The 13,379-nt window shown below is 34.7% G+C and overlaps 1 protein-coding gene across 1 annotated transcript; it reads right to left on the reverse strand.

Annotated features, from left to right (window-relative positions):
- Positions 1-5,561: 5,561 nt before the first annotated feature.
- On the reverse strand, positions 5,562-7,091 carry LOC131858374 (uncharacterized). Its single transcript, XM_059211603.1, has 3 exons — positions 6,798-7,091; positions 6,018-6,077; positions 5,562-5,795 (listed from the first exon to the last, which is right to left on the reverse strand). Exons 1-3 carry the CDS (start codon positions 7,089-7,091, stop codon positions 5,562-5,564), a joined length of 588 nt encoding a protein of 195 aa, XP_059067586.1.
- Positions 7,092-13,379: the final 6,288 nt, after the last annotated feature.

Genomic DNA, 13,379 nt, shown 5'->3' on the forward strand with positions numbered 1-13,379 from the left:
TAGATGAACTAACTAAGGAGAAAGGATACATGAACTTCTTGGGTTAAAGCACGTAATTGCAATAAACCCTAAGTTCATCCGTAGCTATATAATTGGGGAAACAAGCAAAGTAAAGCTACAACTAGTTCCCTTATGGGGAGACAATCTTGGAGAAATTAATGGCAAGGAAAGTAGGGACGATTTGGGAGTCGTACAAAAATCCCTATTGAAGTGTAAGGAGTGTAAAAGTATTAGGATCTTATACTCTAGGAATGAGTAACTAATATTCATTCAGAACCTAAGGAGAAAAGTGCAACCCAATCATGGCTAGTCACTAGTTACAAGATAATATGTAACACAATCTAACTACTTGACACAACCGAAGTAGGTTTGTAAATTTATGGCACTCAAGTGTGAAGGTATGCGAAAACATTAAGTATGGATGAAACAACATGCAGATGGAAATGGCTTATGGAATGATAGTATAGCAGTATTATAAAGGTTTTAATGACAATTAGTTGGCAGTATAAGATATTTTATGAGAACATGGATAAGGAGCCGAATTATGTGGTTAGCCAAGGGAGAACTTGGAAATTATGGGAGTCTTAAGACATTGGTAATTATTGGACACCCTTATGTTGTACCGTAATTGGGTAACAAGATATTATGATGATAAGGTGGTTTACGTGGTTTGAAGGAAATTGTAAGTTGTGATCTACCAAAAATTTTCTAGTAAGTAAATATAACTAAGTAATATGGAAAGGGATAACTTCTTTTTACCAAATTTTAATCAATAGGGTGAGTGCTGGTCACTTCCCAAGAGCACACCCCCTTGATATCATAAGTTGCATTAGGGAAGTAGGAGGGAATAAGTCAACTCTTCGTGTTGTTTGAAATATGTCATGAAATGTGTGGGAAGGAATTAGTTGTCAAATGTTATTGATTTTACTTGACAATTAGTTCACCTCAAATGGTTCTTAACCATAAGTGTTAGTAATTTGGCAACATGCTCCTTATTGACGAGAATGAAAGGATGATTAGAGGTGAAAATTCAAGGAGCTAGCAAAGGTTCTCAGAAAACAAATGATGTACCTAGTAGAATTATATGATTACATTTTTATTTTTCAAATCCTAAGTGTTTCTAAGTATACAAGTGACAATTTTGTGCTGAACTATCCACCGCATGTGAGTAAGACATGAAAGTGTCTATGCATAAGTTACCACATAATATTGAACCAAGGTTTAGCATATCAAGAAAATTAATGGAAGTCCTAGAAGAATGGATGGAGAATGGTAGAGTTAGTGCAATCACCTGTTAGATATAATTATGGATGTTAATAACCCTAAATAGATAACGGATTATGTCAGAAAGTGTGGCTTGCGATAGCAATCACGTGAAGGTTAAAATGGAACATGATCTATAAAATGATTGTAATCTCATGTGTATTAGATATTTTGTAAATAATAAAGGAATATAGATAATCTAAGAATCTCAAGAGTCTAATAATCACTTCCTAACACTCTTAGGATGTGTGATCTTGGATGATGTGTTGCGGTTACTCCCTATAGCATGGCTAGTATGGTCATCTTGTTTCAAGTTTTGATTCGACAATATTTTTGACTTTCTTTGAATAGTATTTTGTGATCTAGGGGCTAGTACTTTCTTTTTATTTATTTATATTTTTTTTATGAAAGGACCACTAAATTTATGTTTCTTTTTAGTGGAGCTATGGCACTTGCTGTGTTGCTAATTTTAATATCTTTCAATTGCCGACACTTTTCTTCTTTGATTGGATTTGGTGAAAGTAACTTTTATTTTGATCTTTTAAAGTGTCAAGTGGTCATTTTGACGTTATTATAGCTAGCCCTAGTGATGTGATTTGTGTAATTTCTATCATGTTCGTTGAACCACTGATAGTGTGTCAAGGGAGAATACCGCAAGGAGTGAAATTAGGCACACAGAATAAACAAAGAATGTTATTTTGAATATAGGGTAAAGAAAGGAATATTCTCCTAAATAAAATTATTTGCGAGTAATCTAAGAAAGGAAATTTATAACAAAAAAATAAAATAAATATATATGTGTGTGTGTGATCTAGACCTAATGAATTGCAAAAGTGATGATAATTGTAGATTGGTAAATTTGGCATGTGTATGGAGATGATTGTGTGGATGAGATCAAAAAGAAATAATAATTATTAATTTTCATCACTCCCTTAGAATGGGATGGTTATGTACCTTAATGTTTGGGTTTTGCGAATAATGTACCTATGAAACTAAAACCCTGGTGCCTAGAAATACCAAGCATTATGGGCCCTAGGAGTAGAAAATTTCCCTACTTATGGGTAGATTCAAAGAACTTAAACTTGATTATTCCTTGTTGCCTAAGGATTTTGGAAGAAATCATGCACCTAGGGTGGTTTACCAAATATGTAATTAACCCCCTTATGAGGCACCTTGATGTAAAATAAGTAGATTCATTATGGATAAACTGTGATGTCAATTCTCTTTAGTGGCAAGCATGGATGACAATTGCAGTGGGATAAGCATGTTTTACATGAACCCTTAATAAGTATGACTCCTAGAAATTAATAAGTAAACTATCATGTGTAACCTTGATTATGGGAGTCGATGTGTGTTATTGATATAATTTGGATGGTGCATTAATGTAAGTTGTTGAAAGATAGAATTTTGTAAACACCTACCTGAGATTGAAGGGAAATGTAAGAATTTAATCTTATGAAGATAGTAAACTAATTACAATAATAAGTTGGTTTTGGTAATGCATCTTTCTAGTAGGCAAGATAAGATTTAGAGTAACCTATTGGAATTGTGGGAAATGTTATGTCCCTATTTCGTATTCTGCTCATGCGACTTCCAGGAGTAAGTTGATCTCTAGGGGAGGAGGATGTAGAGCCCCTCCCCGATCAAGCTCTGGTTAACTCAGTTGACCATGGTTGACCTTACTAATAAATGCTATAATTCAATAGGATGGGCTATGTTAGATGGATAGATTGGTGAGAAAAGTAAATGAACCAGGTTACGGAATCATTTCACCTTGAGGTGTACATTTTGATGTGTTATGGGTGCTTTATTTTTATGCTTTATGGATTTAGAACTTATATGATTCCATGATTTGGATAACATTGATATATATATGGATGCCTCACTTCTACGCATTATAGATATAGAACTATATATGAGTCTAGAATAGGATAAATTTGAGATGATGTATGTCATTATTGGATTTGCAGGACTATACTATGATGATAGAAATAGGATGCATGTCTTGTGTATGGATCAATATCACGAGGATTATGATAATTGCTTGTGTGGTTTTATTTGGATATAAGATATATTGATTTGTTTAAATGTCAATTGTATGCAGAGTGTTTGATGTGTATTCTTATTCATGCATTTAATATTATATGAGGTTATTTGGAATTACTAATGTGTAATTGAGATGCGCAGGAAAATTATCCATGTGACCATGGAAACATTATGGAGAACCAAACCTAGACCTATGTATGTTCATAAAGCCAGGGGTTGTCTATTTGGAGAGACAACACCCCGTATGTATCATATTTTATTTGTAATAGTAAATGATGCATGTGTGTTAAATTTTATTTATTGATTTGTTTAAATCCAACAAGAGACAATTTCCATGTGTAATTTTGTAATGTATTTTATTGTGTCACTTGACACATATGTTGATTTATGTCTTGAATTTTGACTTGTCTCTTGAAGGGAGTTGTCTCAACCATAGCTTTTTCAAAGATTTGAATGTGGTTCCAAATTTTCCTTGGGTAGAGACTCTTTGGAGTGGTCAACATAGGTTTGACCCGAAATTTAACTTCAGATGGGTTTATAAGGGGTCAAATGGACTCCTAGGAGTAGTTTAAAGGTGTTTCCTAAAGTCCATAAGGTATACCTATGGGTTAGGAGTATTTTTAGGCATGTGTCTACTCCCATGTGACTGTTTAGTCACCCCCAAAAGTGGGTTTTCTAAGATGTGCGAAAATTCAAAATTAGAAGGTGCCATCTACGTTAGATAACCTTCCCTTTTGATGAGAGATCCTTTTTGATCTTTTTCTTACTTTTTCCTTTTTCAGTTTTAGAAACCTGTGAGGACTCTCACTGAGGTCTTCTTAGGCAAGGATGAGAGATTTTGTGGGTAATCACCCACTCTCCATTTTTGAAGACTATGCATTTTGAAAAGTTAGTTTTGTTGGATTCAAAATTTGGCTAAGTGTAGAAGGGAGGATTGTGGATTTGGGCTGCTCATCCTCAAACTAGTTCTAGTATACCTTTGGGCAGATTGAATGTTGGTTCATCTCCTTGCTTTTTACGTTGCATGCCTATGTTGGAAATTTTGGTTGTATGTGAAAGTGATTCTCTTGTATTTCCTTTGGTGAAAATTATTATTATGCGATTTGTCTTTTATTTTCTTTTATGCATTTCCTGTGATTTGGGAGTAACCAAGGCCTTCTACTCTTGGGAGAGTAGGATGGTCTTGCGGGTTGTAGAAGTTTGACAACCCTCAAGTGAGAGACTCTCTTTATGAGAGCGAACTCAATGGGTGTGTATGTGACCCTTGCTGCATGGCCTGGTTTGTGCATTTGGTGGTCATAAGGGGAGAAAGTATGGCATGAATGCCTTGGGGGGCATAAGGAATGTGGGGTTCATGAACTTGTGATATATCTTTGTTTTCCATGAGGTGGCTTTGTGATCTACTATTCTTGCAGTTTCCTCAGGGTATTTGGTCCACTACCACCCATGTAAAATCATCACATTTTGTGATGGAGTGTAGCCTTGGTTGGGAAAGTGTTTGCTATATGTTCTTCCCTTGCTTGTTGTGTTTCCATGTGTGCAACCTGTCTAGTGCTTGGTTCTCCAAGCTTGGGGGTGGCTTCTAGTAAGCCTAGGCTGGGAGGTGAGCACTCCATGGTCAAGCCTTATGATTTATTTGTAGGTTGCTTGGAATGGAAGGAAAAAGTCAAGCTAGGAGTTGTTGTTTTTATTTGGGTTGCAAAATAATATTAAGAAAAGGGGATGCTATATTTTCAGTTGCAGAAATGTAAATAAAAGTTGCATGTTGTATTTACCTTAAGAAAAAAATGTATCTATTTTATTTAAAGTCCTCATTTAATAGAAATGAAAGACTAGTTGGGTATATCACCCATTTTTATTGTTGACTATATTGTATTTTAAACACACTGTAAAGAAATGCATTATTTTTATTGAGTATTCTTTTGTTGCAACAATGAAATGTTTATCTTGGATTAAGTTCCCTATAGTTACTAAAATAATATTTGTAGTATGCATGTTAGTTTTGAAAATAAAGGTTCATTTTTTTTATTTTTTTTATTTTATTTTATTTTTTTGATCGATAACATTATGTATTATATAGCTAATAATAGAAAAGTATTACATCCAAGGAGCAGATAGACAATCTGCAACACAAAGGGGTCACACCCCTACTACAAAAAAGAACCCAAGCAGCATCCCACCATGACCTACACCCACAAAAGGGTCGTTAACAAATACAAAAAACCACACATTAAACCCTTACCAACCCAAACCTAGATACGAAACCGCCCCAATGCCTCCTCTCTTGAGAAATTGGGAATACCCCTATTGGGTCTAGCCTCCTGTGTCACACTCCCTCCACCTAACACCGTTCCTGGCCTACTTCCACATAGCGACCCATGCTCCACCACCTTCACCGATTTCTTTGGAAGTTGATGCCGAACCAAAGGCCTCCCATCCTCATCCAGAGGGGCCTCGAACCGAATGGGAGTCACCTTCTCGCGGATCTTAACACATTTAGTCAGCCCCAATTGGTGAACAAAGTTCACGATCTCACCCCAACCATTCCTTGCATCCTACTCCTACAAAGCAACCGACCGAGAAGCGGACCAGATGACAAAAGGTTGTAGCTCCCCAACGGCCACTCCAATCCTCCTACTCAGGCCTTCCACCATCTTCTAACCCTCACCAATGATAGCTTGGGCCACCACTTCCTGCAAACCTCCTACCCATTTGGGTCTTAACACCATGGAAGAAATTTGTTGCACTTCCTCAATCGACGTCCCCACCTGCAAGGCCAAAGCAGTAAAAAGTGATGAAATGTCAAGATTGTTCTAGGCCGCCAATCTTGAGTCAGAAATTCCTCTCCCAACAGTAGCCTAACTGCCCTCCAGAAAATGTCTCCATCCACTCTGAAGATGTTCGTTAACCTAATCCCCGAGACCAACCCACGAAACGCAGGCAATTGTCCATCCGATTCCAATGAAAAATTGGCTTCCATCCTTGCACTCTGCTACAAAAGATGAAACCCTATACACTGCGCCTACCACCAAGAAGTCATCACAAAATGCCAAGAATCAAAGCACAAAGGCCTTTAAAGCTGCTTCCATCACATTTCATGAGTACTTCACACGCTTCGCTGAACTCAAAACATCATCACCAGTCACTCACACCACTCGCCTCCATCATCAACCAACACCTCAAGGCCACTTGCAGTAAAATTGTAGAACACACACCATGAGGAACTTAAATTCCCACAGAACCATGGCAACAAATGGTCATTTCAAATCGAGCTTGGGTTCACTTTTCTACAATAAGCCATCTACTCAAAATCATAGTCAAGAGGACTACAATTTCTAAAGTCCTCAAACAAACTAAACATATTTTCCAAGGAGCCATTCGCTCACACATTAGAAAGTTTGTTAGCTTCCAAGTTTTCTTCCCAAAGGACGTGAGTCACCTTAAAGTCTTCAAATTCATTTAGCAGAAGTTGCATTCTATGCACCTACTTGTCTAAACACCACGCTTCCATTCACCACAACCTGAGAGCAACCTTCCAAATGAAGTTTTTTGACCCCCAATTTCCCTGCCATTAGGATTGCTTCCAACGCTGCATGAGATTCAGCAACGTTGCTCGTTCCATCCACCAATCTCTTGGCCCCAATGGCCAGAATGTTTCCCCGATCATTGCGAGCAATCACCCCAACACCCGAGGCCCCTGGGTTGCCCCTTGATGCACCATCAAAATTAATCTTAATCCACCCCTTCTCAGGAAGAGTCCACTCTGGGGTTGATATGCTCATACTCTGAAGATTAGCCCTCAGCAGCCCATTAACAGGCCAAAATAAAGGTTCATTTTATCTTCTTATGCATATTGAAAAAAAAAATGGGAAAAGAGTAAAGTAGAAAGCTTGCATGTTAGTAAAAGAAAATTTTGCATTTAGTTCTAATTATTTATTTCCAAATGCATATCATGGTTTAATAGATTTAACATGCATATCTCTAAGGTCAATTTAAATGATTTCTAGGTTAATGTAGTTACTGTTAAAATTTATTAAATTATGTTATTTTTTTTTTTGATTTATTGCAGAAAGTAAATCTAAAATTAACAGGTCTATCTCTAAGATTTATTTCAATGTTTTCTAATCTAATATAGTTGCTGCTTAATTTTATTTAATTCTGTCATTTTACTTAAATGCAGAAAATAAATCTAAAATTGATTAGTCTATCTCTAATTTTAGCTACATGGTATTTTTTTTTAAAAAGGGAAGAAATACATTTGTTTTAAAATCTGAAAGTTTTATTTAATCTATTTAAAAGTTCAAAAAGAAAATAATATAGCTTTGCATAGTAAAGTCAGCCCTAGATATCTTATGCATCCAATATATATATATATATATATATATATATATATATATATATATATATATATATATATATATATATATATATATATATATATATATTGGATGCATAAGATATCTAGGGCTGACTTTACTATGCAAAGCTATATATATATATATATATATATATATATAAACAAAAAATAAAAATAAAAAAAAATAGCAAATCGAGGGTTTCGGGGCCGAATCCCACTGTGTTTAAACACAGTGGGCGACACGGCTCGAGCTGCCACTGTGGGCAACCACAATGTCGGCTCGGGGGCCTCCCTACCCATAGTGGAAGGGCACCTAGCCCACCACTGTGTTTACCCACAGTGGGCGGTGCCCGGACACCACTGTGGGTAACCACAATGGTGTTCTGAGGTGCCCACCGCCCGGCCCTAGTAGTTCTCCTCCAAACCCTCCACCGCTCCTTCCACCATGGCCGCTGCTTCTAGCTGCCACCGCTCTCCCTTAGCCCTGCATGAAAATATAAAACCCTAACCTGGTTCGGGTTAGGGTATATTTGAATTATAAAAATAAAAATAAAGATAGAGATTGAAGGAAGAGAAATATATTAATATTGTTAATATAATTTCCTTATTTATAACTTACAATTTTAGCGTTTGTGGATATTCTATTAATTAGGGACAAAAAGAATTATATATAAATGTGTGTGTGTGTGTGTGTGTGTGTGTGTGTGTGTGTGTGTGTGTGTGTGTGTGTGTGTGTGTGTGTGTGTGTGTGTTGTGTACATATGATTATATATATGCATGTATAGGTCTGTTTTATTTTAATATGTATTTATATATTATATAGGTTTTATATAAACATATGGGCATTTAAATATTTGATTTGATGTTTTAAATTTTAAATATCTTTCAGAGTGTAATCTTTTAGGAAATTATATTGACTTTATAAATTATTTGACTTTAGGGGATTATTTAGTCCACCTAAATTTAGGCTATTCCAGACTAAATTTTATAGGGAAATTCACATTATGGATTTATTTAGCCCTTTAGTCAAATTTTAGCATTATTATAATTATTGCTAAAATAAATCATGGGATTTAAAAATCCAATTGCTAGAGTTAATTTAATTAATTCCTATAATAATTAAAAAGATTAATAGAGATCAATAAATATCTCTTGTAAATTAATTTAGGGGTTTTTGCTTAAATGAATTTATTTATTTATTAAATGGTGAGATAATTATAATTTCCCTGGAAGAGGATATCGTGGTGGAATTATATATATTCGAAAATAAGTCCAAGACCTTGGTCTTGCGAACTCATTTAGCCTAGATGGAATCTTATACTAAATAAAGCAATTAACATTTTAACGTTTGACACTTCAAATTTCAATTGCTCGATTAATTAATATTATTACGTTAAAATAACATTAATAATTAATTTATAGATGCAAGATTTAATCAACTTATAAAGCAAGGATGTATTATCACAGATGGAGGACACTTGTTAGGAGATAAATAATTATTATTGAATCAAGTAATTATATTAATGCCTACTTAGTAGAAGTCGATCTAATTATGAATTATAATTGCAACTGCAATAAAAGGGACATTCGATGTGAATTTATTATTGTCCTTATAAATTCATTTTGTTCCATTTGATTATAGGAGTTATCATAATTTGTTATGTTAGGAATATCCTAACTTTGTTGTCTAGGAGTTTCATAGAAACCTAAGGTTTCTAGATAATTTTGTTCTATTCATCGCTCACGTTAGAAAAATGTTTTATTATAATTTAAGGTTCCGCTTGGAGCAACCTGTTAAGTTGTCACATCTAATTAAGCATAGATTGCATGTAATTAAGTGTTCAAAAAAAAATTTGTTGTGTGTGTTTTTGCCCAAAAGTTTGGGCATGACAGTTAGGAGGTGGTTAGAAGTTAGGAGGCATGTGGGTAATTTGAATTTAAAAATTCAAATAATAAGAAAAGGCTAATTAGCTTTCAACAACTCATAAATTGATTTGTTTTAATTCATTAGGGGATTAGAAGGAATGAATCAAAGAGGACTATTGAAATGAACCTATTAAATAAATCCTTTGATTTATTAATAAGTAGATGAATGGGAGAATTTAATCAAATTGCTAATGAATTCAATTAAATTGGGAAGGGGGATTAATTAAATAATTGCTTATTTAATTAATTATCTTCAAACCATTTGTAGGTGTATACATTTTGCCCCTCTTTGAAGTGAGGTGTGATGACTCATTGATTCAAAGAATAATCTTATTTTTTATGATGGTGATGCAATATTGGTTCGATAGGATGCCCCAGACATTGATTGATAAATTGTGGTATGATGATGCCCTCGGGAGATCAATTGAGATAATTATATTTGGAGTGTTTGGATCGTTGTGAAATTGATTTCCCAATTAGAAATGATTTGACTTTCATAACATTGATTGATGAAAGTGTGAGTTCTTTGATCACTATGATGTGGTAAAAGGATGTGATGATTGATAAAGCTTGATTGAATTGATACAATTGATTAGATTGATAAGATCGAGATTTAGTCTGGTTTCAGGAATGACACCTCCTGTATAAGACAAAGATGATCAAAGCGTCTCATTTAAGGAATGATATATCCTGTATAAGACTTGATCAGAAAGTTTGGTTCCAAGAAAGATACATCCTATGTAAGATGTGATAGAATAGATCAGATGAGATCAATTGATAGAATTGATAAGATTGATTGGATAAAGAACTGACAGTTTGTTGATATCATGTTGCAGGAAGATTCATATATGTTGATGTGGGTTCATTTGAGGGGGTAGCATAAGATTTGTGTTGGGTTGGCAATATCTGGAGAGAAATGAGTCATCATTCTGATTGTGTATACACCTATGATGATACATTGATGATTCCTACGATAGATTTGGCCTTGGATAAGATGAGATTTTGTGATCCTATGCAAGAATGAAATGCAAGCTAAATGTGAAAGAAATGCAATGCTTCAATCAGACCAGTCACTGGTTATTGCATTGTGTCATATGTTACTACTTATCAAGCTGCCATTAGTTTTATGTTAAAAGTTATTCTATATACTCTAGTTAGTTATCTCTACTGAAATATTCAGTCGGTATGCAAAGTCTAGTCGGTTATAGAAGAAAGTAGTCTCAGAGCGTAGTATACACCGAGCTATCTACCGAGTATCATTCCATGTCTACCGAGTAGTAAAGATGACACACCGAGTTGATATGCATTGAGTGAAATGTGTTGCCAAATTTATTGAACCTAGACATACATATAAAAATGTGTTACAAGATCGAGGCACATAAAACTATTATCACATTGGAAATTGTACTTAAAGATAGTGTATGATTTTGAGGTCATCTAACAAATGAAATATTTTGCATGGTTATTCATTCTATAAAACATGTTTGTAAGATTGAAGCAATGAATGGATCATCGACATAAGAGATCTATTTATACAACATGGATTAAGATCAGAAATATACATGTAGCATGACAGAAAGGAAGATATAGAAATATATGAAGCAAGACATGTGAAAGCACTAAGTGTTATGACTATTATAGAGACACAAAGGTCACCGAGAAGGATTTCAGAGAACAGTCAAAGAACAGAGTAAACAAAAGGGTTTACCAAGTTACTAAATGGGTTACCGAGGTATGCTATAAGCAAGGTAATCTTATTCTGAGCATATAGAATCTGCTATAACATTCCAGATGTAAAGTTGCAGATATTTGTAATGATTTTATTGTAATATTTTGAAGTTGTAAGAGAAACCTTTAACAGAGTAAAAGACTCTAATCAAGTCTATAAATTGTAAAGCCTCTAACCAGGTGCATCATTTAGTTTAAATGTTGTAAAATCCTTTAGAAAGGTAGATCGAATAGATCTTGATACTCCTAACAGGGTAAGCTATCAGAAATAGCTAAACATGTATCTCTAACCAAGCAACCTTTATTATTACAGTAGTGAAGTTGTGGGTGCCATCCCCACCACAGTTTTTCTCTCTAACCAAGAGTTTCTGCGTAACCAAAATATATGTGTTATGGAGTGAATCATGTATGATTGTTACTTATTTGTTTTAGCTTTATATTATGTTATTGCACTATTCGGTTTATATATAACAGTAAAGTTATTATTGAAGAAAAGTTTTGAAGTACTGATTCACCCCTCCCCTCTTAGTACATTAGCTTTCCATATTGGGCCTAACAATTGGTATCAGAGATTCAATCTTGGAAAAGGGTTTAACTGCCTAAAGAGAAATATCTTATCAATGGAAGCCTATAAACAATCTCAGAGGATTGTGTATTTGTAAGAAGAGTTGGATCATGCTAATCAAGTGATTGCAGAGATGCAAAGGCAAATGCAAAAATCTCTGAAAGTGAGAAGAATATTATCTGATGATTTGCAGGACTCTCAAGAGTTAATGGAACAAATGATTGGAGTATTGAAAGAAAAGAACAAAGCACTGGCTGATCAACTAAAAGCGATGAAAAGAGAACCTGAACATTTCAGCACACAGATGACTGAAAATCTTGATGCATTGACGATAGTCGAGAATAAAGTAAGAGATCTAGAAAGAGAGAAACAACAACTTGAAGTCTTCGTATCTGATAAGGATGATGAAATCACAAGGATGACTGGAATTCAATGAAACCTGTCAGATCAACTAGGTTATGCACATCATGAAGCAAATCTGAAGGATGATGAGAATCAAGCATTGAAACTTGAAGTATCAAGGTTGATCGATGAACTTGAAACAGAGAAGAAATCCAAAGAAACACTGAAGAAGAGTTATGAAGCATCAAAGATGTTGGATGAGCAACTGAATACAAGATGACCCAACAAAGATGCAGGACTCGGTTACAAAGGAAAAGACTCTACCGAGAAGGTAATTCATACTACCGAGAGAGGAGAATCATCAAAGCAAGCTGGAATCAAGAAAAACATCAAAAGAAAGAAGCCTATTTGCAACTACTATGGAAATCAAGGTCACACTGCCAACATGTGCCAAATTAGAAAAGGTAAGCAACCGAATGTCACTAAGTCCAATGGTTATTGTTACAATTGCAATAAATATGATCACACATCTAATCAATGTAGGACAAAGTTTGTTAACAATTATCAAAAGGCAAAATTCAAAGGGTTTTGTAAAAACTACAATAGATATGGACATAGTACTGAGAAGTGTTGGTTTAAGCAAAAGAACTATATGTGGTCTACACATCGAGCAAATGCTAGAGGTTACCGAACTCACAAAGATCCTTACCGACAATATTCTACAGTACCATGGGATTACAATACAAGGATATGGTGTGAATTTTGTGGAAGATATGGACATATAAGTGCCAACTACTTTATAAGGTTTGGAATGAACAATTGAAGATCATGGAGAAATATTGGTATGGCATGTTTTCATTGTCACAAAGTTGGACACTTGGCTAGAGATTGCAGAGATCAACCTAGAAAAGACATTGAAGAAATAAAAGACAAATTAAAGATGATTTGGAAAAAGAAGGAAATTGTGTCAAATGAAGAAAGCACCTTACCTACCGAGTTAGGTGCAGCTATTCCAAATTAATCGGTAAAGGTATGAAGGGACTGCATTCTCTCAAGGTTAAATCTTAACAGATCCTACTTTATTATGTACTTAATTCAAAATCTGCATAGTTAAGATGTAGTAGTAAGTTTGAAATTCTATCAAAGTCTTTT

This window comes from Cryptomeria japonica, chromosome 9, assembly GCF_030272615.1.
Source record: "Cryptomeria japonica chromosome 9, Sugi_1.0, whole genome shotgun sequence".
NCBI lineage: Eukaryota > Viridiplantae > Streptophyta > Pinopsida > Cupressales > Cupressaceae > Cryptomeria > Cryptomeria japonica.

Coding starts and splice junctions, on each gene's coding strand:
- LOC131858374 (XM_059211603.1), bottom strand. CDS start 7,091: ATGAGCATATCAACCCCAGAGTGGACTCTTCCTGAGAAGGGGTGGATT. Junction 6,078..6,797: donor GAAGCGTGGTGTTTAGACAA/GTAGGTGCATAG, acceptor TTGGCCTTGCAG/GTGGGGACGTCGATTGAGGA. Junction 5,796..6,017: donor TGGTGTTAAGACCCAAATGG/GTAGGAGGTTTG, acceptor AAATGTGTTAAG/ATCCGCGAGAAGGTGACTCC.